At 42.5% G+C, this 27,954-nt stretch overlaps 1 protein-coding gene and 1 non-coding gene across 5 annotated transcripts; one reads left to right on the forward strand and one right to left on the reverse strand.

Annotated features, from left to right (window-relative positions):
* On the forward strand, positions 1–72 carry trnaq-uug (transfer RNA glutamine (anticodon UUG)). The gene has a single exon. It is a non-coding gene; the product is annotated as a tRNA-Gln (tRNA).
* A 131-nt stretch (positions 73–203) lies between these two features.
* Positions 204–27,954, reverse strand: LOC138203147 (tensin-2-like). 4 transcript variants are annotated; one of them, XM_069157814.1, is made up of 27 exons: positions 27,652–27,954; positions 21,204–21,309; positions 21,024–21,061; positions 12,316–12,348; positions 12,147–12,196; positions 11,791–11,971; positions 11,529–11,579; positions 11,254–11,376; positions 11,105–11,169; positions 10,175–10,258; positions 9,942–10,054; positions 9,688–9,748; positions 9,238–9,313; positions 8,623–8,752; positions 7,029–7,094; positions 6,784–6,900; positions 5,279–6,691; positions 5,018–5,168; positions 4,055–4,917; positions 3,795–3,926; positions 3,235–3,327; positions 2,937–3,014; positions 2,664–2,741; positions 2,331–2,499; positions 2,183–2,251; positions 1,851–1,880; positions 204–1,665 (listed from the first exon to the last, which is right to left on the reverse strand). In XM_069157814.1, the coding sequence occupies exons 1-27, from the start codon at positions 27,772–27,774 to the stop codon at positions 1,521–1,523; spliced, it is 4,638 nt and encodes a 1,545-aa protein (XP_069013915.1). In that variant the 5' UTR covers positions 27,775–27,954; the 3' UTR covers positions 204–1,520. The 4 variants fall into 4 exon arrangements, with proteins under 4 accessions (XP_069013915.1, XP_069013906.1, XP_069013924.1 ...); XM_069157805.1 differs by having other exon boundaries at positions 11,791–11,974; XM_069157823.1 differs by lacking the exon at positions 1,851–1,880 and having other exon boundaries at positions 11,791–11,974.

The following is a 27,954-nucleotide window of genomic DNA, read 5'->3' on the forward strand; positions in this document are numbered from 1 at the left end:
GGTCCCATGGTGTAATGGTTAGCACTCTGGACTTTGAATCCAGCGATCCGAGTTCAAATCTCGGTGGGACCTCTTCCTTTTATCCATAATGTCATGAGCGCACAACTATGAGTGTTTATTTTGTAGCAAGTGTACAATTCAGGAAGTTGTTTATTTTTGTGGAAATTCACACTAATAATAAGCAGCCTTTTACTTGCTCTGGATGGAATCAGGTCCGCATGGACTGGTGAATCACAAGATATACATCACACAAAGCCTTAGGCATCCACCTGCACTTGGTTTGAATTTCTTGGTTTAATTTTCTTGTCAAATACGACATACAACATTCTTTCCACCACCTCAGAGGCCTAAAATATATTACTTCTTTTACATAAAAATCCTATATGAAAAAATAACGATTGTGCTGAAGCTGTGTAAATACTGTCTCAGTTTATAGAAAACACACAAATACCAAACAAAAAGATATACATACAAAAAAACAACTTAAAAATGTCTTTACAGAATAAATCTTTGGCTTAAAGTGAAACATTTCTCAGACACTCCTGACATGCTTCCACAGCTATTGGTTAAATTCTGAAATGAGGACAAGGCATGTGATATTGTAGATCTTTTAAATCCATAAAAAAAAAATGTTTAACTTTACAAAATTGGGTGTTTAAATTTTTGTAGCAGTAGTACATTTGTGAGTGTCCATGACTTTTTAAAACTATGTGTTAATCCTGTTTAAAGCTGATTTCTGTTTGGAAAATTGTATACCTGTCTGTGTTTGAAATTCTTGTCAGGTTTAATTTAATACTCTTTTACATCTGTGGTTATCATGTGAACAAAAATACACTTTTATTAGTAAAGATAAGATGGGGACAAAGTAGTCTTTGTTGGAAATATGCATGTAACCACTAAGTTAAAATGTATATTTAAAGTACACAATCGCTTTCATTAAATCACGTACTTTCCTTTGTCTCAGCTCACATTAGGAACATAACTACTTACTGTTACTTTACACCTTAAAACATGAATCTTACATCCTCCCACATTGTTACGACTTTCTGAGACCCTTTTACTTTAGATTTGGATGGTAATGTAGACAAACCTTTCTAAAAATAAAACGTGGTGAAGATTTTTGCCCATGCAGTTTGTGAACTTTGTTGTATATCATGTGAACCGTTTGAAACATAAATGTCACACAACATGATTGAAGTTATCGGCAGCAACGAAAACATAACAAACCAAATCAAATTTCAACCTCATTTTGGCAAAGGTCACCAAAGTCAGGTCACTCTTTGGCTTTTCAAACTATTCCTCTTGCTCTGTAAACCGACACCAAAACAAAACTTTATTCTACAGAGCACCGGATTCCTTTACAAAAAGCGGTCGTACAGCTGAGCACAGTCGTGCCACCTGCACAAATGAAAACACAAAATGTAGCTATATACACACCTCATTAAAAAATACTTTAAAAATGATATTAATATCTCCCCCAGATCCCTAAAAGTCCAGAGTTTTCCAACTCTCCCGCTTTCTCATCTGCGCAGCTGTGGTCCCAGCATGACTTTATTGATAAAGTTGACAATGGCCACAGCCGGTTGCTCGGGGTCCATCTCCGCAAACAGGTGGCACACGTTTTCTGTAGCGGTGCCCGTCCTTCTTGCCACAAAGCCAAACATCCTGCACCAGGGAGGAGATGGGAGAGGTCAAAAGAACGGGGAGGAAACAATATTCAACAGCCACAGAAAACAAAAGTTTGTCTCCAGACGTTGTAAATCGATTGCCATGCAAAAGGAGCACGTTGTACCAGTTGGAGATGACACTCACGAAAAAACACACAAACACACACTGACACAAGCACTTACTTGCTTGACGTGCTATCAGAATTAGTCCACCTGAAGCACGGGCACACAAACAGAGACGCAGAGACAGAACGAAGAAATACATCAATAACATGTAAGACTTGGCACTGCAGCAATCTACACTCACCTCACAGTGAAAAAGCAGACAAGCAACTCACAAAGAGACCTTATATTATAATAAAATATAAGTATATTTAACAAGTATTTGTGCAGCAGCAGCAGCAAGAACACATTTGTTATCACCTTCACTGAGGATAATTAGCGCTAACATGAACAAACACATAAAGTACATGTAAAATCACAGTATATTTTTATCTGATGTCTCTGTGACCCACCTCTGATCGTGGGGATCAAGACTGCTGAAAGTGACGCTGCTAATTGGGTAGTGTCTCCTAAAAAATAGCCTGTGCAAACACAAACAATATTATGACTCTATTGGAGAGTAGTAGTACAATAAGTAAGATTGGAGCACCTAAGAAGTACCTTCTTTTGCTGTCAGTTAGCGTGACGCCCTGAGAGGACACTTTAAAGTGGACCACTGTTGCCATCGGGCGTGGACTCAGAGCCAAAGTGCACTTGGTTGCCTTGGAAACCGCCTCGGGCCCCGTTAACGACTCAGTCTCCACCGAGTTCAGGTAGAGCACGTTGCAGGCTGACTCATTAGAGAGATGAAAAATATGTGGATTAATATTAAAAGATTTTCTTTCAGGATCAGTGCTGTCAAAATAATGAGGCTTGAGCAGTCTCCGCTGGTGGAAAGTAGGAACTGCATCTCTGATACATCCCACGAGAGTGGAAAAAAAGCTTGTGTTGTACCTGCTCCTTGTTTGAGGAGGTCAGCCGCTGTGCTGGTATTTGTTGCGCTCTGCATCTCCTGAAGCTCCCCAACCAGATCTAAAAGATCATGGACTTCAGTTACATGCTGACAAAATGATCAAGGCCTGGAACGGCTGTAATAACCTACTATTCACAGTATTTAATTGGTCTCTAATCATGGATATAGCTTATTTGAAAAGATATTTTATATTTAGTTGTGTAATGAAATTCTGTATATTTAATGTTCTTTAATATCTATGATGGTGATATTACCTTTTTCTGGGATGCGAAGGGCACATGGCAGAGAAATGGGAGTAATTGAATGCTGGTACACCAAGGCAGATAAACTTCCTAACACAAAGACAGAAAAGAAAAAAAGAGGTAAAACAGATTATGACTGATGGATTAGAGGGGATCAAAATAAAGAAAATAGGGGATTTGGAGGGGAAGTAAAAAAAAAAAAAAAATCAAAAAAAATCTAAAACCCTTTCCCCAAGTCAGTTTAAGGATCTCATCCATAACTGAATATGTGAAACATATTGCGGCGGTTCGTGTCTGCCATATAACTAACCGAAGTAGGACTCATTCTGACAGCCCTTGATCTTCACTCCCCGTGGTCCCTTCTCGATGAGGAAGTGTCTCACCAGCTGTTCCAGAGGATCCCCTGGGACAGAGGAGAGGGGAGGAGGGAGGATGAAAAATCAAGCTGCCAAGGATACGAGCAAAAGTATAAAAATACAGCATAATAAAATGTGTTGTATGTTATGTACAGCACAAAATACCTGCCTTACTTTGGTCACAATAGTGCCTCATTTGTGTTAGAAAATACTTTCAGTCTCAATTATGCCTCAAGCTCCAAAAGTACAGGATCCAACTAGTGCATCTTTAGACCCTCTCTGCCTTGCAGATGCATCTGTCTTTCGAACTTTAAGGTCCAGTTTGTGGCTTTCCATTAAAAATCCAAAGTCTCTTAACTCAGGTCAAGATAACCCTGATGACATATTCAGGATTATTTTTTGAATTTTCGACTTTTAGGATGCTCCCTCTGTAGCCACAGTAAACATATTACAACTGTTTTCAAAGGCTCTCAAATACTAAAAATGATGTGCAAGAAAAAGGTGCTGAGGATACCTTTGCTCCCGGTGGTGTTGGCATTAGGAGGAGGAGTGGCCACCTTGAGGGCCAGTCCATAGGCTCCCTGGAAGGAATTGCTGTCTCTAATGAGGAAGGTTCCTGGTTCCTTGTCCTTCAACGCGGCTATGGCTACAGACACATCAGAGTGGAGGTGTTGCAGTGTAAAATTAGCCGATGACAACATACAGGTTACATATGGTGACGTGTGAAGAGTGGATTGTTTTGAAATGATAGTTACAAACGTTGTCCACCCTCACCTTGGTCTCTGGAGATGCCTGGTTTGTACCAGTACTTGGAGCTGTCCTGGACGAACTTTGCGTTCACCCTGATGTCTGCCTCCTCCCTGCAGCTGTGTTGTGCCGACCCCCTTCTCTGCTCTGCCACGGCAGGGGAGAAAGAAACGTGGTGCGTGGGGGACGGAGCCGAGGAGGCCCGGAGTAGAGAGTTGTGTCCGTTCAGGGAACCCGCCGTGGAGGAGAAGCGCTTCTTTTCCGGGAGCGGCGGCTGGATGGCGGGGATGGTGACCGCAGTGTACCCGGTGTACGGGACATGGGGGACGTTAAGTAGGGAGTAGTAATAGGATGCTAAGGGGAATGTCGGCGTGTGATATCCGTCGGGCACGGGTGACGGAGGTTTGGTGTCGGCCGAGCTGTCTCTGTCCGGAGTCAGTCTTTGTCCTGTTGCGTCTGTAGCGGACGTGGAGCGCTGAGGGGAGGACTGCAGCTCCGGGGAGCCAACAGGAGAGTTTGGAGAAGTGGTGGAAGGGCTAGAACTTAGACTGGCCAAAGGATTCAAGGATAAACCTCTGTTGCAGTTGGATGGGGTATCGGCAGGAAGGGCAGACCCGTTGAGTTGCACTTGGACTGGGGTGATGATGACGGTAGCATAGCTTGAAGCGTGCGATTGGTTAGATCCATCTGCACTTCCTGTGGCCTTCGCTGCTCCAATCTTCCCATCAAGACTCAAACCCTGAGAGGACTCAGTTGATGGTTGTGTGGGGTTCACAGATACGGCTGAACTTTGCGCTTGGGTTTCTGTTGGTACTGGTGTGATAGCTTTGCTGTTGAACTCCAGATGTGTCGAGGGTTCTTGGCTTTGAGAAGGGCTATCAGCAGTTACACTAATGAAAAGGCAAAATGGGAAAAAAATGTCTACATATGCTGGAAATAGAGCTAAATCCATCCAGATGAGTAAATGTCAAAAAGTACAGTTTCACCCACCTGTCTTCTGTGTGTGTGGGGCTGCTGCTACCAATAACCGTATAGTCATGATCAGAGTCCAGAGCAGGGGTGCTGGACTGACCATTAGAGTCAGATTTACTCTCTGAACTTTGGGATATGTCATCCTCGGCATCTGCCTTGACCTTTTCCACTTTAACAGAAGACATTAAAAGACATGAGATGAAGGCATAACAAAGAGTGGCACAAGAATTATGAAAGCATGCTAACATAACCCATCCTACTCGCCCTTTCCTCATTCACCTTTGTGATGCTCCATGTGCGGCTGGTCTCCAAATCCCGAGGGGGTCTCCGGCAGCATTCCTCTCCCAGGAGATGGGCTACTAGCAGGCAGAGGCGAGGCGGATCCAGAGTGATACCCTGAGGCATAACCCCGACTCTCGTGACTCTCAGCTGGGGATGACTGATAAGGAGAGCAGGGGCAGGAGTGGTGGGGCTGTGGAGGGGTGTGGTACCCACTGCTGGCTCCGTCCCGAACATCTATGAGCGACTGGGGGATGGGATAGTTCTGGTGAGGCGTGAGGGCAAATCTAGGCAGCTCTGGGTTTGGACCCTGGTCCGAAGCAGAGTGGCAAAGGCGAAACGCAGGCACAGCTGATTTGCACTGCCAGAACTCGGCCTCTCTTGCCAACTCCCATGGATTTTCAGTTTCCCACAGTGGAGGTGGGTCTCTTGCTCGCTGTAGCCCCGCTCCTTGGGACCAGTGTGGGTTTTCCGATGGGTCCGTGTGCAGTGGGTGGAATGCTCTGACTGAGGCTGAATGGTGCTCTCGCCTGCTGGAGCAGTCCTGACAGGGGCAGCCAGGGGATGATGTCGGAGAGCCAAAGAACATTTCTCTGTAAGGGCTTGAGGTCTGCGACGGGTGGGAGAGGTGAGAGCCGGGGCCGTGGCTCGGATAATGGAAGAGGTGACACTCTTCACCAGCACAGATTCTATTTGAGGCCGGCAGGGTGTGGCTGTGTGGCCGCGCGTGTTCAGGGGTGGAATAAGGGTAAAATGGCCTGTGGAGACAGGGCAGAGGTGGAGGAGGGGGTGAGCGTTCCCATGGTAACTCTGGTAAAGGATGGGCACTATGGCGATGGCAGAGTTCCATATGAGTTGTATGAGGAGGAGGGGACACAGATTTAGTAGGTAAGGCTGGCAGAGTTTGGCTTTTTGGATGTTTTTTATTGCTGTTACAACGGCCGAGGCAGTGACCGTTGGAAAGACACGTCTCTCTGTCCCTCTCCCGTCCCACATCGCCACACTTTATACTCGCTCGACCGCAACACGAGTGCTCTCGCCTCAAACCCCCGGGACTCGATGGGTCTCCGTCATCTAAAATTGCTGTTTCTCTATCCCTTTCTTTCCCTCTCGTCTTCTCCTTTGCTCCGTCCTCCCCGTCTCCCCTCCTCAAAGGACAGTCTGGGTTTTCCCTGTCGAAAACATTACTGGACGGGGAGGCGTCACTCTGGCGATCCAACGGGACTGAGGAGCAGCTGGAGTTAGAGGTGTAGGCGAGAGGCTGGGGCTGGCTGGGAGTTTGGGGCTTCACTGTCGGGCTGCTCGTGAGACATCCATTGAGTGATGCCACTGAGGTGGTTGTGCCCGGTCCACGTCGCTTCTTCACCTGAGCGTACAAGCTGCCATCCAGAGGGCCCCTCGTATGAGAGATGTCTGGTAGAAAGGAGAGGGGATGTGACGTGATGTTTAATTTACACCCTTTTAAATGAGGTTTTCTTGTTAAACCTGTGTTTTTCTTTTCTTACTGTCTATGCTGTCTTGGTGGTGCAAGTTGAAGTTCTCATAGGAATCCCATCTGACCACAGCGTCCGAGGTGTTGTAGTCCACTTTGATGGCGGCGTCGTTCTTGCGGTATTCTCGCCCTTGGAAAGCAGATGATATTTGATATTAAAACACATTAAAATGTAAAACAAAAAACAAAAAAAGAGATAGTTTGTGCATGAAATGGTTCAAAGGATGCAGTGACAGGCAGACAGCTGAAAATATTCACCTTTCATTTTTTCTGGTCCACTGGAGAAGATAAACTCCACTGTAGCATCTGGAGGGAATCTGTCATCTACAGAGAGGTAAGCATAAAAGAAGTGACTAAAATATCCAGACCGTAACTACAGAGAGTGATAAAAAAAACATCCACAAGAAGGTGTGATCTGTGAAGTAGAAAAAACAATTTTAATAAATAAAGAAACTTGCTTCCACTCTTCTCATAATGGAAAGAAATAGTCCAAAAAGACAGAAACTGGCTCAAATAAAAAAGCAGAACACATCAAAGAAATCTGTCATCTGACATGAGCTTTCTTTTTACTTTCATGCATGAGTGTGGATAATATTATTTATACATTGTATGCATGCGTCAGCTTGTAGCACTTGAAGCAGCTGTCATGAGACTGCTGCTTCGTGAGCTATGTGCACAGACATTTCTGTTTCATCTAAACTGACACTGTCATTTGCTATTTGTCTCAGAAGACACAAACACCACGATGGTCTGAGGAATAAATGGGTCTTGAATTATACAGCAACAGTACAGCCATGTACTCAAAGGAATTAACATGATATACAGCAGGAGGTTTCTCATTTATTAATTCATATGTTTTTGATATATTCAGATTTTAGTGGAATGAAGCAGAAGTATAGTCGAAACAACCACGTTGCAGTAATACGAGGTGGATCAACAAATTTAGAGACCGCTCCCGTTGTGCACAAACTTAGCGAGGCACATGACATTCACAGGGAAGGGGGAAGCTTTAGCCTTCATGACAAAGTATTCCAGGTTTTGTCACTTGATCAACTTCAGAAGTTACAAATGTTTTTGTGACCACTGGTAGTTACACTGTGATTTCTTCACAGACTTAAGCAGAGAAATTTACCAAATTTAGTGTCAAACTCAAATTTCTTCTACAGAATGCTTTAAAAGGCCTTCAGCAAGAAAAGACATTCTAATTTCAAGAGGGGCAAAATGTCACTGTCCAAGTTGTAAAAAAGCTCATCAGGTCTGGAGCGCACCCAGGTGGGTTTTTCTTTTGACATTCGTGGAGTTGAGCACATTGAATTTGTCCCACAGGCTCAGACTGTGAACACCAAGTTTAACTGTGATGCTCTGAGGGAAACATTAGGTGAAAATGATCCAAACTGTGGCGCGATGGCACTTTGTTCTCTGCCATAACAAAGCGCCCACTTACAACTGTTTGAAAGAAAACAAGTTTTTCTCCCTCAACACCAAACCTTTTGCTTCCTACTACCACTGCTCGCCAGATTTAGTTTCCTACGACTTCTTTCAGTTCCCCGAAAATTAGACACAAACATTGATCTGTGCCCTCTGCTCATTTCAGGTGTGTGGAGAAATCCGATGGTCACAAAAACATGTGTATCTCAGGTGCTGATGTTAATCGGGCGACAAAACATTAAATACTAGTTCACATGCATGCCGTGGTGCTGAGCCGACAGAAGCAGTCGTAGAACGTTTTGATCCACCCTCATCCAGTCCAGCACAAAGGGTTAAAATACCCTCCCCTCCACTGCCTTCAGTAATGCTTTCATGAAACTGGAAAACTTTTCAAAATCAACCAGCTGATCCTGTGTTTCTATACCTGTGCCAGCGTGATCTAATTCAGCCTTGCCAAACCACAACTGAGCTCCATGAACAGTGCAGGTGTGGAACTGGACTCTGAAGACCACCTCCCTCTCTGCTGCTCGGCTCCGCCGGTGGAAACACTTCACCTGCAGACAAAGAGATGCATGAACTACAAACACTGAGGCTTACAGTGTTGATAGAGAAGTGGACAGGCGTGACATCACAGCACATCGAACTTATGTTTGCTCTGTTTCAGTGTTTCATTTTATTATATGTCTTCAGGGCATGTTTAGCTGCGGCAGCCAATTAAAAAACACACCTACGTACCACTCTGGCTGCTAAGGGCTTGCTGTTTGAAACATGCAAAACAGTGTCAGAAAGCATGTGTGCATAGTTTATAGAGGTTTTAGAGCTTGAGTTGTTAAAAAACAATCAAGTACTTTTTAAGGGTACAAGAGTGCAGGAGAAAAAAAATAAGTGTTTCACTGAGTAGTTTAGTAAGTGGGAATGGAAACTACAGGATTTAGGCAAAAAAAATAACAGGTATTGCAGTGAAGTACTGTAATGTGTGGAATCAAAGTAACGTTTTCAATTGGTGACATACAGTTCACAATGAACTATTATTTCTCACCATAATGTCCCCTTTTAATAGTAGCGCTGGCTCCATAGTCACACACAGCTTCCTCGCCCTGGAGCTCTGGGGATCACTACACACACACACACACACACACGCACACACGCACACACGCACACACACACACACACACACACACACACACACACACACACACACACACACACACACACACACGCTCTCTCTGATTAAAACACAGAATACAAACTGGGCACACCAGCTTAAAACATATTAAATCCAGTCAAAACATGTCTCAGTCGGGTAAAGCACCAGTACACAACATTAACTTTAACATAAGCACAGACCGGGTGACACCTAAACACAGACAGCAGCCGGTAGAGTCGACATCTGCCAACGGGACTGAGGGAAGGAAAGCTGTCTGACCGTAGGAGGTGAGCTAAAAACACACACAGCGGGCAACAACTGGACAACTGACCAGGTACTTACTAGACGCCTGAGGTGTAGACAAGCTGTAGAGACTGGTAGATTTTCAGGAAAGGATAAAAACCTGCAAATGCAGCAAATAAATTGAGGAGAACAACAATAAAAAACGGTGAGGGTTTGCACACAAAGGCTTTATTGTGTTTTGTTTTTTTCCTTCAACATTGTGAAACACTTTTTTTTTCACTGTTCCACACTCAGAATGACCATAAAAGCCCTGCAAGTTATTAGAGTAACATTAGTTTGTGTGTAAAACTGACCTCCTCCTGCCTGGAAGTTTGGTAGGGAAGGAATGAGGATCTGGTGAAGGAACAGGGGACTGCTGTTCATTTTGATGGTACCTGACAACAAACCACCAAAGTAGTAGATGTATCTGTTGAAGAGAGGTGAGGAAATGATGTGACGAGAGAAGCGTTCGGCTAAAGGGCTGACAGCAGCGTTACAAGAAGAAGGAATGGCAGAGGAGATGTGAAGATACATGAGTGTGTCAGACCTGTTCTGAGAGGGCTGCAGGGAAGAGGAGACTTTGTCTTCACAGAACTTCCTCATGGCCAGCGTGGTGAGAGCCTGGTCCGCTCTGTTGGAACAACCAGAGGTGTGTTAGTTAAGGCTTTAGTACATTCATGTACATGCAAAATGTTGTGGGTTACACAGGTAATGAGGTAAATCTACACCAAATACATTTTCTTTATCTTTTGTGGTTAACTAGTAAAAAAACTAGTAATTTGTCAACTTTGGCTGAGGAAAATTGTCTTCTTTTTTTTAAGAACAAAGAAGATATCGATAAGCGAAAGTTCTACAGGTGTTCTACAGTTGATTTGATTTCACTCTAAGAGAAATATGCTGAATTGGACAAAATTTTGTTGAGTACATTTTGTTTTCATCTTAAAATAAAACTTCGATGTCAGGTCCACGTGGTTACATTTATGTGAGTAATGGATCCTGAAGGCAATAGTATATTTACAACTAACAAGACCCAAACAGGCCCTCTGGTTGGACAGGTATAGGCTCTGTGCCGACATGCGCGTACCTCCAATTTGTGGTGGCTGCATACACTTGTCCGAGCAGCCTTTACGCTACAAGGGCACCAAACGCACATGTGCTTATAAACAAAAATGGACGCTGAATTTGAGGAGAGGCTACGTGAAGAGGTCTGTTGCGACCTGCATTCATGCATATAAAAAAGGTAAAGACAATCATATATGCAGCTATTCGTGGGGGGAAATAACTCATAGCTTTGGAAAAGAGGAAATTGTGTGTTTGTCCCCCAAATAACATCCAGACAGTGGTAAAAAAAACAAAAAACAAGAAGAAATATGAAATGTCTGAGGTGTCTGCAGATGTCCGTATACACGTCCACCAGGGAGTACATTCAGATGTTGGTATATTGAGTGTCTTGTAGACTAATAATGATGCAGATTACCCAGCTGATATCTTGCTGTAGTGCATGTAGGCAGCCACGATGACCCCCGTCTTTCCTTTGTTTCCCTGAATCGAACACACATCAAAGTGAACGTGAAATAGATTTTTTTCACACTAAAGCAAGCAGATGTGCGTTCATGCTACACTGACTTTGCAGTGGAGGACCACTACGTTGTTGGGGTCAGAGGTCAGCCAGGTCTCCATGGCCTTACAAACGGCACAAATCCTGTCCAGCGGTGGTGCGTGGAGATCAGGCCAGCCGTAGTCCTGCACCTGAACCACAGAGAGAGATTGATGCTTCAAATTCTGGTCGAGTCAAATCTTTTCATTAACTTTAACTATATAGTGACATATATCACATATATATGAATTTCACTGGTGTCTAATGTGTCACCTGGTACCTTATCAAGTGAAAGTACTTGTACCTTTGAGTTTAGTCTTGTGATGTCATGTCTCTTCTCTGATAAATTCAGAAGCTGGAAAAGGCAGAGATACATAAGACAATTACAAATCAACCACAAACACAGCATATATATATATATATATGTATATTTTAATATAAAATGTTTCAAAGAAAACAGTGAAAGGAAGAATTTGGTTGTTTAGTAGTCCCTATCTATGGCCATGATACGTTTTTAGTCAATAATTAAGTTTACTTTTGTTATCATTTCAGTTTTTCAGACTCACCAAGAACTTATCTTGATGCTTGGATTTTAGCATGGAGGCCACTTCCTGTAGGTTTCTGCCATACCGCTGCTCCTCCAGGTCCGGCAGGAAGAAGACGGAGATGATCCGCTCTGTGATGTAGGTGAGGTCAAAGTCGTAGTGGCGCTCCATCACATGCTCCATCACTTGTTCCACGCTTTTACTTCTGGTGATGGTGAAAATGCATTCTTTCAGTGGAGCCAAAACAGCCATTAGAGAGTCAAAGTTAAAGTCCCTAATGTTGATTTTACTGTGCTTTTTATTTGTCTGTAGCTTTTTTGCATATAAAAATGTCATTTTCTTCTGTCAGCGTGTGTCTGATTCTTGATTTGTGATACCTCGGTATGGAGCCTCTCTTCTTTTGAGACGTTGTTTTGGTCAAACTGTGCTGAGAGGAGAAAATGGAAAAAGACACAAAGCTGCAGTGACACAGAGTATCACATAGTGTGAAACATCTTTCTATGAAAAACATGTAAAAAAAACCCCCAAACAAACAAAAAAACTTACCAGGTCTGGCGTTGAGGTGCAGGTGGGAGTCACCTAAAAAGGAAAGAAGTATATGGTTTGATTTTTCAGTGGTCGCACAACCACAACCACACACACTGGGATGAACCAGCACATGTCAGGTCATGTGTTTGAGTTAATGCTCTTGGTCCTGCTCCAGCAGACCAGATGAAGGGATGGAAGGCTATGGGGATGAGGAGGAAGGATGAAGAGCTGATGGTAAAATTCACTCTCACTGTTCTGTCATCTACAGCAGCTGGTTTCAAGAAGGGTCTGTCAGCACAGATTTGGCCACTCCACATAATGGACTAGTGACTCATGATGTGAGACAATGGACTCACAAACTCAGAAACACACACTGATACACACTAACAAACACAGACGTACTGACATCTTTGTGTACATGGACCTAAAAAAAACTTGAGGACAGTAAATGTAGCCTTGTTTCAATTCTCTCTAACTGCAGAACGACTGGCTGGTGTTTATTTTGCTGCGCAGGCAGTTGAATAAGCAGAAGCGATGCTGAGGATATCAAGAGGTGCTCAATAAAAATGATTGATTGCGCCCCTTAAAAAAGGAGAAGAAGATAGAAGCGGAGAAAGTTTACTGGAGGAGGACTCTACATGTGGCCTGCAGTGCTTGTATTCTGACTGTCAGTGGGCCAATAGTAACCACAAACACGTATGGAGAGAAACCGAGTGAAGATGAAGTCATTCAAACAGAGCGACTATCATACGCATAAACTTCAACAGGCTTCTGTAGCAATCTTCTATTTTGGATTGTTCATTATGAGGAAAATTCTTCACACCGCTATGTCAAGGCATGCTGTATTTGTTCGACTCTTTTGGATGCTCTCATGAGAATTATAATTTATGATGTAAGTCACATAAAATAATTAAAAACAATAAGGATAGAAATGCATGAATAACACCACTCAGATGGAAAATGAGGGAGGTAAGCCAATAAATTGAATCAAACTAACTATTCCAGTCCAGCGACAGGTTCCAATGGTGAACCTTGACAGGTGACACCACATTAGCTTTTGACCTTTGAACTTTCCCGTAAGATTGATTGGCAGGTGAGCCACCCTCTGTGGTTGAACGCTGGCAAGTGTTGACAGGCGTCAGGCAACAGGTTAACAAGTCACAGTCCTGACAGTCACAACCAACTGAAGGAATCTGAGGAAAACCACAGCAGCCATGCAGAGATACATTCTTCAGTTTTAGGTTAACTGCAGGCAGAGGAAATACCAATGCTACAGGATGTTTTCATGACTAAATGTGAAACTGAATTTATCCTTGCTTGAACTTATGGTTCAAGTGTTTTCCAAGTTTTTGTTGCAGGTCAAGAGACATTTAATTTTGTTATGTTGGTGTTGTCTTTGTTCAGAGTAGCTGCATGTTGTGTTGGCATATTGTCACTTCAGGTAAGAAGCATTAGCAGGATGCTGTGATGATAAAAATGTGAATCCAAATTACTGTCACCACCGTCAGGGGTTGCTGCAGCTGCAACATTATAACCCCCACGCAACTTCAGAAAGAGATGGTAATAATATAGACTGATGAGACAAAACATGATGTCTGCTGTGGTGTTGGTCCTTTGTGCGCCGCCAGCCGAGGCATCGACGACCTCTGACTCCTGGAGGTGCCCAATCTGACATTAGACACAAGCAGCAGATCATTTAAGTCCATTAAAAGGCAAGTTTGACATTTGCATGTACTGTCACTATGGTCATTGATGTGCTGCTATATTGTTGTTAGTTAGTTTATTTTTTGATAAAAAGAGCATTTGTCCAAATTATAACTTTCTTGTTTCATAGAACTCACAGTCTGTGTGAGAGACGGTAAACAGCGCTGCAGAAGGGACACAGAGTAAATCTGAAGGAAAGTTTAGGAGGGTGTGACAAGGAAAAAGGGGGAAACATAAACAGGCTTGTGATCCAGGGAGGAATGAGTAAAAGGGGGAGTGAAGGGGATAAGTTATGGTAGAATTTGTTGCTTCATAGCAGAGAAAAGTCCAAATATACTGAAATGACAAGATGATATAATTATTTGATTATTGTCATGCGTCCATATTTGGCAATTTGTATTAATAGTAATCTATTTTTTTGATCTAGAGTGAATTGTAATATCCATTGTGTGTACTTCAGAGTGTCTAAGCACACGAGGACGGATCACAAAAAGTTATAAAACCTCCAATAGGAAATGAAAGAACGAGGAGTTTCAGCCATAGGGGAAAACTCTTGTCTTAACAGGTTTAATAATGGTAGTTAACTGGATAAAGTAGTCGCTTCCAGGAAGGAACAGTAGGAGACTGACACAACACACACATGTGTAGCCATGTATAAACACAAACACACACACATGCAGACAAAAGCAGACCAGGGTTGGACGTAGAAGCAGAGAGCAGCAGAGATGCAGCATTAAGGCAGAGGAGCAAGGCACCAGAGTCAACAGGAAGCAATTTGCAGCAGGATGTCAGTGCTGCTCGGCCCAGGTTTACACATACAAACACACACACACTCACACAGAAATACATGCAGAGAGTACATGTGTCTTTGGTAGCTCTGCCAGCCTCGGGGTCTTCATTAATGCATGTGGGCTGTAAGCTGGAGCCACAGGGAACGGAGCCATCTGGTTCCGTTTGTCTTGTTCATCACTTAGCATTTACTGAGGTGCCAATGACAGCGCTCGATCCCACCCTCAGGGACCGGCTCACCGTTAGTGGACTCTGGATGCCCGATCTGTTTCGAGGTTTTGGTTTCCCTCGGTACATCATCAAGGAAAACTTTTCATTCATTTGTCAGGCAGAGAAACGAACAGTAAATCTGCTGGTACTGTTGGACAAAACAGGCAACTGATAAATCGAGAGTTAGATGACAAGATTGCTGATTGTTAATGGTTGTATCATGTATATAGGATTAATATGAAGCTACAGCCATTAGCTGGTTCGCTTAGCATAAAGACTTACAATGGGGGAACAGAGATTGTCTCTATCTGAAGGTTAAAAGCAATCAGCCCTCCAGCAACCATCAGTAGCCTAAAGTATTAAGATGTGCTGGTTGTGTTATTTTCAAAGGAAGCCAGGGTCGCTGTTTCTCCCTGTCTGCAGCATCTTTACTCCAATAAGCTGAGATCAGCTCCTCAGCTCCAGCTTTAACAGACAGACATGTCTCCTGGCAAAAAAATGAATGCACATACTTCCCAAAATGTAGAACTATTCCTTTAAGATATAACCTTGATCTTATGGAAAACAATGAAAGGCGTATTTCAATAGTTACTGACTTTTAAACTCTACATAATCAACATCAATGAAAAAAATACTGACTGATTATTTAATATTAAACGCAGTTCCACATTAAACTTTCAGAGTTTCCTGGCAGCTAATCCGCTCCACTACAGAATGACTGCAGGGATCTGAATGTGAGCCGATGACTGCCACATCTTAAATCATCTCTTTCTATGCCAGGGAGAGGAATTCCAGCACAGAGATCTGTCAGAGCAGGAAAAGCAGGAGATAGATGTGAGTGTTAGAGACACGGGCGTCAGTATGGCATCCAGGAGGAGACAGTTTCATTCTTACAGTCAGCTCAGTGCTGACATAACACTCGAGAGGGAGAAATGAGTAAGCCTTCCTATCCGAAAGTGGAAAAAGCAAAATAAACCATGAACTATTCAAAGTTCCATAGCCTTAAAAAAAAGAAGACACGAATGCCCAAAGTAAAAAAAAAATCTGAGGTTTTCTTTTCTTTTTCTGCAACTTTTCAATTCATAGCACCAGAGGGAAAATATAGAAGTAGGTGGAGTGATTCATAGGAGGCTGAAAGTCAGGGTCCCCGTGTCTTTCTTCTCTCATTATCACATCTGTCTGTCTTCCTTCTTCTGTCATCTTTGATCCCTCATCTCTTTATGTCCTATCCCCAATGCCCCCCCCCTCTCCTTTGACTTTACACTCTCTACTTACTGACCCGGGGGGCGGGATGACCACAATCATCCCTGCCGTGAGATACAAGTATGCATCCCTCCGAATAAACAACATCAGATGACAGAGAACACCTCGATAAGCATCACGCGCAGCCCCGGCACGTCACCGACGAACTGGCCTGGAGGAAGAGGAGAAGGGAATGAAGGCTCAAAGCAAAAACTGTCTGGGGAGTAGAAATATAATGGGCAGAGCTACAAGGGGAAAAAATACACGCAAAGACGGGAAGAGGAAAGAGGACGCTGGAAGGGAGAGAGAGATGTCAACAGCTGAACATGCCTCCTGACCACCGACACAGAGCAGAGAGATTTCACAGAGCTATTTTGATAGAGCTCCTTATTTTAGATCCTATGTCCCTCCGAACACTTAAAGGCTCATTTTGTCTTTTGGTCTGTCACTCATCCACTGAATCCACTTGCAATTACTGTAGCAGGGGAAGTCACATTTTCCGAAGAGAAGTGGATTGATTTGCATCATGTGGTTGCCTCATGGCTGTCATAAACTAACGTGGTCCTATATCGACACTTTGCCAAACAACATTTAACACCCAATAGCTGAAAAATATCAATTAAATGAATTGATCAAAGCCTACTGCCCATATCCATCCACTGTCAACAAGATATATTACAAATGACATCCTTTAAGCTGAAACAGTCTTAAAAGACATAGTTATGAGTCGGTGAAAAAAAAAAAATCCAAAATAGGAAGTGTATTAAATTAAACAAAGCATGCTGTGCACATATCACTTGGCTTAGACTCAGGAAATTGAAAGCAAAGAGTAAATATAAACACTGAGCGTGTGTGTGTGTGTGTGTGTGTCCCTTGTAACACTGATTGTTGATAAGTAAAGTGATACAATTGAATAAACCATGATAATTATTTATGAACAATAAATCATGCCAGTGATGGCTATAAATAGCAACAGCAATGTGATGGTGATAAACCACAGCCTTAATCAAGTTACAAAGATTTTTATCTGGAGGATATGTCGTTTTTTAAAAAATTTTTTTTATCTACAACATCCACTTCAACCATCTGCAGCAATTTAACTGTTATCTCCCCTGGGATGTGACACATGGTGCCACCAGTATGTCCACCCAGTCCCCTTTTATGAGGTCGGACACGAGCAACAGCAAAAGTTATAAAGTCTGGATTATAGCTGGGCTGGTAATCAGCATCTGCCTCAAGTTTCCACTATCAGACTATAAGCTACTAGAAAACTGAGGTTCCTTAAACAAAGACTCTCACAACTGTGCACATGTTGGCCTTTTCTAACTTGACTGGCACTAATTAGGACAAATCAACACTATTATGTACAACACAAACCCATGGAGCATCACAATGGCTCGATCAATTCATAAATCAGCATGAAACATTAGAAGAGCAGCTGGTGGGTTTGAGCTCACGCTGTAACAATCTGTACTTCACTACACAACATTAAGATCCAACCGATGATGTCCGGACAGCTGACTGGGTTGGGGATACAGCCGTGTGTCTCCATCAGGTGTACTTTTGCCAGAGATGATTGCCTACGTATATAAATCTGACAGAGATATGTACACACAGCATTGAAACTTGTGGTAAATAGATAGAAACTGTGGGAAAATGTGTTCTGACAGCAGAAAGTTATAGAAAAAGTTCCAGAGTATCAATTTGGATAAAAGTTGAAAATAAGAAAAGTGGCACATGGAAGTGCACACAGATAAAGATTGACACAGATGCACAAAGATAAACAGACTCCAGCAAACAGGCAGAGAAACTGACACATAGCCACAAACACATACAAAGTCTGGCATGTATTTCACATTTACAGGCCTGTACAGAAGCCTATAGAATAAGGTTTAGGCACTGTGCCCATACTCTGCTTTATAACAACCGTCTCATTAAAGAGTAAACCCTAAGAATTCTTTCTACAGGATAAATAATTAAAATCTGTGTATTTTTTTTTGTAGGTCACAGCAGGAGTCTCCGCTTCAATTTCTGCACTTGCCTTAATCACAGTGAATGAAATCCTCTTTCCGGGCTACGGCTTTAATGGAATAATATGCACAATCACATGCCGCATTATCAGAGGAAATACTGTGGAAAGGGTTTAGAGATTCTAGATTGTTACTCGGGAGGAGATAAAAATAAATAAAAATAAAATACACAAGGCACAAGAAAAGTGGAAAGTAAAGTGCTAAGTATACACAGGCAAAATAAAACCCAAAGCTGTCCTCAGTAAATACAGTGCAGAGTGTTTTTTACCTCTCAACAAGCAGCTTCAGTCTTCCCCTTTGCCTCTGAGCAGTCCTGTGTATAGCTTGTGATACACTACCTCCCCCCCTCTCCTAAACCCTCTGCTCACTCTCCCTCACCAACTCACTTTACCTCCCTCCCTCTCTCATAATAACACGCACACAAACTCACAGTGTGCCAGCAGCACATGCAACATAACCTCTCTCTCTCTCCCTCCCTCTCTCTCTCTCCCTCTCTCTCTCTCTCCCTCTCTCTCCCTCTCCCTCCCTCCCTCTCCCATACGCGCAGCGGCAACAGAGCACATGCATCCCCTCACACGTGCACTCACACAAGCATCAATACGCCACCATGCAGAGCAGGGGCAGCCCGGCAGAGTCACAGGGTGCTGATGTCCGGTGACATCTTCTGTGGCAAGAGGCTGAGGTGCAGGGATGACAAGAGGCAGAATAGAAGTGGCACGATGACAGGAAGGCATGATGTCACATGATGCAGCCGATGAGATAGACAAAGACAAGAAGATGCACAGAGGATGAAAGATTAAAAAAAGAAAAAAAAAGTGGATCTTTAGTGACGGCTGGCATATCACACTGATGAAAGCATTAAACACTTGGAGAAAAAAAAACTAAGAGGTGCGAGATGTTTAAAAAAAAAAAAAAAAAAAAAAAAAAAAGTGACTATAAAACATCATAAAAAGGAGAAATGTAAAAAAGATTAAAAGTAAAACAAGATGCTGACAGCGAGAAGCAAGATGTGTAAAAGTAAGTCAGTTATATGTTAGAAAGACATCGATGAAACAAGGGACAGCATGACATGAAGCAGACATGAGTTTGCAGCCTTGACCCAATGTTCCCTCTTTATTTATGAATACCCCCAAATGGGACTGAATACTCAGTGATCTCAGTGAGTGATCTTAGGGGGACACAAATAAGTGAGACACAGTCTGCCTCCCCAGCTGCCTCTCACTTATTTGTGTCCCCCTAAGATCACTCACTGGCAGGCATCTACGGCACTCTTGTTATTTTCTATATTTACCCACTAAGACTTCTCCTATCCAGACTGATCATCGTCCTGCGTGATGATGTTCTCTCTCGTCAATGGCGCCCGCTCTCCTGCAGCCTCAGAGGTTGTTTTTCTTTTTTTCTTTTTTTGAACTATTGCCGTGATGACCAGGGGGATGAGCATGACAAAAATAATAATCCTCTTTAAATACATGGTGCTAAGGGACAACAGCTGGTAGTGCTCAGAGATACACCATTACAGCGTGTGGGCGTGTACGTGTGGAGGCGGGAACAGGAGGAGACAGGAAGTCACTGCACACCTTGACAACCTCAAGGTAAATAAAAAGCGATGGATCTCTCTTTGTGACAGAGCAGAAATGTGCTACTGTTGTTGTTGTTTTTCTATTTTAGTGTATTTGTGCTGCTAGACTAAACAGCGAGGCATAACAGCCCAGTTACGGCAAGGTCATGAACTCCCTCAGCGGCGTGTGATACTGAGCGGCTGTGAGCAGGGTCACATGAGAGCAGAGGCGACTGCTGCCAACGGTTTGACATAAGCTGCGGACGGAGAGAGAGCTCCTCTCCCACAAAGTGGAAACATGGCATCTTAGAATGACTCCTGGTCCAAACACCATAAAGGTCAAGCACCTCTACTCGGAACCACATGTCAAACTATTGGTGGATTTTCTCATGCATATATTGTCCTCTTTAGTAGCTGATAGTATTTCTCAAGGCTGTCAGGGACGCTATGACAAAATTTAGTGGACTTTAATGAGACAATATAGTGACTGAAAGTGTTTAATAGTCTGTTTCCCTTCTTGTTACCAACAGACAAATAAAGATTATACGATAACAGAGCATATAGTTTGAAGCTGAGAGCGGCAACTGTTAACTTTTGTACAGGCATGTGCAGTTGAAAGTGACTTCTTGCAAACGAGGACCTTCCTACCAGTTCAGAAGCCCCCTTTCTCTCGCTGTATTTGCCTTTCTTACGACACACACCAACTGATCCACAGACGAACAGCATATATTTACAAAGTGCATCCTCCCCTGAGCGTTTGCTGCTCTCTCCTCCTCTGCTCCCTCACTGGGGGATACAGACCACCGACAGCTTACTGCTGCCCCCCATTGATGATCCTGAGAGCACTTCTCACAATGATGTATTTTTACTGTAAGCTGTACACTCTAATGCTTCTTATCAAACTGTATTAAGGAGTCACTTTTTGGAAATAAAAGTGAGACCTCCCAGGTGCAGGAGAGCGCTGCTGCGTTACCACATGACTGAATTACTCATAGCAACCTGGCTGGTTGCAGTTCAAGGGAGGGGAGGCCTTCTTTTACAAGACATCTAGGTCAGTGCACATGGCTTACCCCACTTAGGCCTCACATCATATTTACATCGCTGCCCAAGACACTTTGACACAGGAGGACAATTTGTTCAGGAAGGAAGGCGTGTGCTCTGTGCTGAATTCACAGAGGGAACGTGTGGCTTACCTTGGTCTCGCATGTCTTGTGAACTGCAACCTTGCACTCTGTGAAAACAAAAAAACAAATAAGATGTTTTACTCACAGACAGAAAGAAAGGGGACGGTCAGGGTGAGATTGTCTGTGTCTTCATCCTGAGCAGCTGTGTCTCTGGATCAGCTACCGGACCGGACTGAGATGGAGACTCACCCTTGCAGAAAGCCGCAGGGTTGTCAATGTTCTGCTTGCACACATCGCATGCTCGTCTCCTCTTGAAGCTCTTCGCTGTGAAGGCGTGGCTGCTGGCTTTGGCGAGCTGCAGACACACAGGACAAGTGAAACTGATCATCCGCACGGCAGGTGAAAGCAATACCGCACACCTCCAAGGAAATCATTTAATCACAGCAACTGTGTGCTTTTGAAACCATGAATTCCCCCATGATCATCTACTGTCCACGGCATTTGTGGTTGTCACATGTTTAGGATTAGCAGTTTTGATCAGTGTGTCCCAAGGCATTTTGATTTCAGCACTGTTCCATCGGAGGCACTGGACGCTCCCCTGTACCCCCTGTAGCTGCTGTCAGTGCACATGTGTGCCGGCTCAGTGACACACCAGCATGAGCACCGATGACCACCTGCTACATTCAGCTCCCTCCACGAAAAATACCTGCCACATCACATCAATCTTTCAAGGCATCCTGCTGTCTTTTTATGTGTCCTTATTCTGTGTCAGTGTGTGGGGCAACGAAATTGATGAAAATAGGGAGTTTTATTTACCGCTAGTTCCGATGTAACGCTGAATGTCACCGAGTACATAGATTACGTGCATAAGTGGGTGTTTTAGTTGCATGATTTCCTTGTTTCAGTCATGGCCTTTCTTCATGTTCAGCATGCCTGTACAGCTTTGACTTTGTTTAAAAAATGACTACAAATAATACAGTAAAATATAACCTCACAACAGCACAGTTGTATTGGTCAGTCATTTAAAACAACTAAAGATTCAAGCTAACCTGAATCAGCTTTGTAGCAGGTTTGTTTAATATTGAACATTATTTGGTTGAGGTAGCTGCGGTTTCTCCTGCCTGATGACGAGCTTCGTCTTCTTTCAACAGTGCAAGGTGATACCACACTGGGCAGTCACGGCAGCTGTGTAAACACATCACACAACGAGCTTCTCTGGGTAAAAGCAAAAGGTGAATCTGACACTGAGAGACTCACTCTAACTGTTCCCTCTCTGCCTCCAAATACTGAACTTAAAATTTATATAATATCAATGGCTAAAAGCTGGAATATACTATTGACGCCCTAAATGCACAGGATGATATTTAATGTGTAAATTTACAAGATAAAGGAGAAAACTCTTAATATGCATGTTTTGTATACATTCACAAACAGTCATGGAGAGGATATGTGCTGAGTCATGACCATCACTTTTTCTTTTAATAAACTACGACTCAGTTTTCCCAGACAGAAGTGGACAGTGTTTATATAAAGTTATGGTAACGCCTTCCCAAAGCAAAGCCTTTTGACAGCATGTGAGTCACATTAAAGCATTAAATTGTTCCCTGAGCAGAGCAGAAGGCGGGGCCTGGAAACATCAGGAGGGAGACGCCGTTTGTAGACGTGAGAAGTGTGTGGTATGCATGATGCAATCGGAGAGGTGGAACAAACACCGTACAGTACCTGCACACACCAGGGTGTCTTTTCCTGTTTAATGGCTCGATGCATTTTTCTGGTCGTGAAAAAACATTTCTCAGCTGAGCTTTTTTTTTTTTCTGGTGCCTGGCTTTTCCAAACAAGAGTGGCATTGATTTTAACTCTGGAAGGTGACAGTGTGTTTACAGCAGTTTGGACACACTTTCACAAATAGGCTACTTATTGACTATGCGGAGTCTCACTTCTCCCACCATCTAAAATTGTGGAAGCCAACTTATTCACTCAGCCGCAATGTATTATATATATATATATATATATATATATATATATATATATATATATATATATATATATATAAAAAACTGTGTCTCTCAAGTTGAATGAATCCTTTATGACTAGAAATGTATAATTCATGTTTTACGTACTGTCTGTGTGGCTACATCATGTGCACATTAATGCAGTTGATTTGCTCAGATAAGACTTCATAAACTCTTAACAGAATAGCTCCAAATTATTTTGTTGCCTACTGAATTAAGAAACCCAAATGCATTTTTGTATCTACAACATAATTTCAAGTGTCTTAAATCAACTTGCAGTTGCAAATGCAGCTGATAGTTTAAGGTTTATCAAGTGGCAAAATTTGAATCAACAATTAAAGCACTTTCATACACCACAACTTCACTGACAGTCAAGTCAGAGCTTTAAAGGAGATTTATAGATTTATATTATGAGAAAACAAAGACAAGCATGTTAGCAGATGGAAACAGCAAAACATACACGTAATATAATTCGTTATACCTGCACTAACATATTATCACATATTATCAGTTGTGTTTCTGGTCCACCTCGCCTATAAGTCCAACACTCACTTTTCTTTTGTCTCTGTTTTTGGTATTCACCGACTCCTGTGGGGAATATCATGCTTTTTAGCAGATAAATACTCATTAGCATCCTAGTAATATTCATTAGCTAGTTGCTAACTGTGAATTTCTGCTGTTAAATTTGGGACAGGTGTGGGTAAAGTGGGTTTTTACAGCTTTTTCTCTGAAAATTTATCTTTTAAAATGCTGTAAGAGCAGTGATAAACAATCAAAAACAGTAAAGTTGTGGGCTGGACGACTAATGGGGTGAAACTCACAATAAAACTCAGTAAAACAGTAGATGAAGGTGAGAATTCTTTGTAGAGGCCAGTTTCACATTGTCATTTAAAGAAATTGAGATAATAGCCAGGTTATGTTTCTAAGTTAGGTGTTGGGAGGCAGACTTTACCAGGCCTACCTTTGGACAGGCTGGCTGTTTCCTCTTTATTTCTAAGCTGACTGCTGTCAATAGCTTAACTTTAGCGTCCACAGATTTCAGTGGTGCAGGTGTTTAAAACTGTTATAGGGTGTGCACAACCAAATGAAAGAAATCTGTTATATGATAAAGTCACTATAATATCCTTTGGGACATATCTACAAAAACTCGCAGTGTTTGTTTTGGCTGCTGACCGGGACTGATTCAGGCTCCCTGACAAGGATGAAACATATTACCACTATGCTGCATGTATTGATCTAATAACAAAAGCAGCAGAGTAACAAGTCATTGGACTATTGATATATATGTCCTCTGCAGTTATGATGAATGACTGCTGCTTTAAACTGTGGCATTCACTAACGGGGGTGAATTACATTAAAATGGCCTTACAGACGTTGTATAGATTTGTTCTTTGCTGTTTGTCTTGGATCAACTAAATTACAGATGTTTTCATGTTTATATATGTATTTGGGTTTTGTCTTTGAACATGTTTGCCAAGTTTTAGCACAGTTACATAAAAATTTATAAAAATATAGCTTTTGACATCCAAGCAAGTGAGATGACACAAAACTGACATGAGGTGTGAGTTCCACCGAAGCTGATACTGATTCAGAGTTCACCATCTACTTCTCCTTAACAGCCTGCAAATGATTTCAAAAGTCAAACACGTCAGATGACAGTTTTATCATTTCACCTTGGAAAAGCACCATTTCATTAGTTTGTGTGCTGAAACCTTCCTGCAATCATTCACCGTTTGATGCCAGTTAAGTTCAAACTAAAAACTCAGGATGAGTAAAGGGCGCAGCCCGGTGGACAAATCATAGTAGTGCAGCGCAGTTTCAAATGAAGGAAACCTATTTCTTCCATTACAAATTGTGATGAACATTGCAGAGAAGTGATTTTCAAGCATCAGAACTTTTTTTCAATGATGTATTGAATCTGGTAATAGTATTTCTGTTGCAACTGACATTTATTTAATGTCCAAGAGTGGCCAAAATGTCACTAATTTTCTGTAAGCAAATAAGTAATTTCTCAATCTATTTAAGGTTTAAGGGGATTTTGATATGTTTAGTGTAGGGACTCTTTTTTCTGGTGCAAACAACTTTTCATTTGATGAAAATCTGGCAATCAATTGTCCCTACTCTATTGACAAATAGAAATAAAAAAAAACTCCAAGCAGCACAAGCTTCATCACAACATGTGACCAGAGCTGCACACTGGTGAGATCGCACTTTAATCTAAAGCAGATTTGATCATGTGTCAAAGAATGACATCAAATAAAGAACTGTCATTAAATTTAAAACTTATATGGATAAAATGACTCATGACTCAGTGTGGAGGGCTCTTTTTACAAAATGCTACCACTTTTCCCCCAAAATTTTCTTGTCTCACTACATTTAAAGACAAAGAACAAAAATACAGTAAGACTGAACACAACTTTTTAGAACATGTGCAATATAATATGACCCAGTTAAATAGGTGTAAACAAATAATATTTTTGTTATTATTTGTTAAATGTTGTGTGAGATTGAAAATGTTAAGCTTCCCATAGAGTTTTTATTTTTTTTATAATTAGACTGAATATGAACTGTTAGACTCCACAGGTGTTTGTCAGATCATGTCCACTCACTTCTGTGCTTTGATACCAGTAAAGAAGAAGTTTTGAAACGGACATTCAGTCTCCAGAGGTTGTGCTGACTATCAGCAGTGTTGCATTGCAGTATTTGAACCCCACCCCATTAGGTTCTTTACAGCCAAAGTTTATGTCATTCTCCAAGCATCTCTGACCACTGCAGAGCGCTTCCACATCTAACATGTAGATGCAGAGAGGCTCAGAAGCATAATGGATTTCTTTATGACTGCGGCTCTTGGGCTGTTTATTACTGGTGGGACGGCAGCAGAAGCATTTTATAGGGCGTTATTTCAAAATAATTTACCCATAGTGAAATTAAAAATGCTATTTAAACATGAAAATCATATGACTCAGTAACAAAGGTTTAATTATCAAGGTTTTATTCTGAGCACACAAATATACTCTCTGCCTCTACATTCAAAATATACAGCTGCAACAACACACACTAAGTGAATACAGAGTACATGAACCCCCCCCTCTTGGCACTAAATGCCTCATTGGCTTTTTCAGTGGCACCTCACAAGTGATGATACGCTGCAGAGTCACAACCTCTCGCATGCACACACACAGACACACAGACACACACACACACACACACACACTCAGAAAGGGACAGGAGCAGGTGGCGAGCTGGAGGTATGCTCCAGTTCTGGCTGGGTATTTATAACCTGCATGAGCCGGGACTGTCACCTCTAAACAGCCATGAAAATGCTGAAAATAGGTTACGAGAATGAGTGTGTGCTTGTGTGTGCATGAAAGAAAGGGGGAAAGATAATTAGACGCTACAAACAATACAAAGAACTCCGAGACTGTTTGCATGTATGACACATTTCATTCCTCTCCCCTGCATTGGAGTCCACCCATTCAGCAGGGACTATGGTATCATGATTTGGCCTGACCCCACACACACACAGAGACAGAGACAGAGGCAGAGACAGAGACAGAGAGACACACACACACACACACACACACACACACACACACACACACACACACACACACACAACGCAGACAGACACAGGGCTTTGGGGGATCTAAGACCACATGTGATCTGACTGAAAACAATTTTTGTTCCAGCAATATCCAGAAGTTCAATGTGAAACTTTTCTGCACAAATGAAAAGTCCTGTATGTGTTTCAATACTTCCTCCAATCTCCTCCTTCTATCATACTGACATACAGCATGCCGCGGTGTGATTTACTCCGACATGTGAGAACACACACGTTCTAGTGTGCATCCTCGGCGTTGAATCAACAGCCACCTTGTATTTTAGATTCTATAAAAGTCCAGCAGAGACTTGGTGCATGTGGAAGTGGGGCTCTCGTCTTAATCGTCATAGATGTTCCTAAATAGAGCCCGCAGACAGGCAGGCGGTGGGTCCAAACCACACAGTAACTTATACCACTTCCTCTTGAGCCTTGACACCCGAGGGACATCATTAACGGTGATCAAGTCAAACGTCCACTGCAGTGGGTACCTTGTTTTCTCCTCGTTCATTGCTTCTGACATCTTTATATGTAATAATAATAAAAAAAAACTAAATAGTATATAAGGCCCTAACAATCCAATACTTTTGACTGTAAACATTAGCAGCACATGCAACCAATGTGGCTGGTCTAAAAATGGGATCTGCGAAGCTCATTTAGCCTTCCGGTATGTGTATGGCATTACATGCTGCTGTTCTATTTAATGCAGAGGAGGAGGAATACAGTACTTCATAAGAGAAACACGGCTGGTTTGAAGTCCAGGCTTCATCTAATTTCGAAACGTAGTGGTAATTCTTTGGATTCCTTTGGTTGCTCCCCATGACTGCGTGATGAGTGTGGTGTATAACAATTAAATAGTTAGGCCTCTACTGCTGAGTCAACTGACAAAAACTGCAACGATCATGTACGCCATGTCGAAGGATGCTGTTAAAGTGAGACATTTAATATGATCTTTTACTTCCTGTTTATCCTCACTCAAAATGCTGCTTTCCTTTAGCTGCTAATGGACTTTAAAAACTATGATCAGGTTTTCTGCTGTGTTCAACTGGCATGTTTACATTTCCCTAAAGAGCAGTCGCTCACTTACCTCAGCGAGTTGTAGGATTTCAGGATGCACCTCCAGGTCTTCCTTTATGGGGATTCCTCCAGGGTCTGTATCAGGTCCATGCTTCTTTATGCCACCTGCTTTCGTGCTGTGAATGCACCCCATGCTTCCAGCACACACCTCTTTAGTCTTGTGTCTTTAATTTCCTTAAATCCAGACGAGTGCTTCACTCTCAAAGTCCCTTTTCTTCTCCCTCTCTTAGTGCTTCATGTTTTGGATGTTATGTCTTCCCTCCCGGTGGCTCCTCGCACCTCTCACCCTTCTCTCTGACAGCTTGTCCTGCCT

Source organism: Embiotoca jacksoni, unplaced genomic scaffold, assembly GCF_022577435.1.
Source record: "Embiotoca jacksoni isolate LCO1_2020_lvr unplaced genomic scaffold, fEmbJac1.0.p SCAF_1, whole genome shotgun sequence".
In the NCBI taxonomy this organism is placed as follows: domain Eukaryota; kingdom Metazoa; phylum Chordata; class Actinopteri; family Embiotocidae; genus Embiotoca; species Embiotoca jacksoni.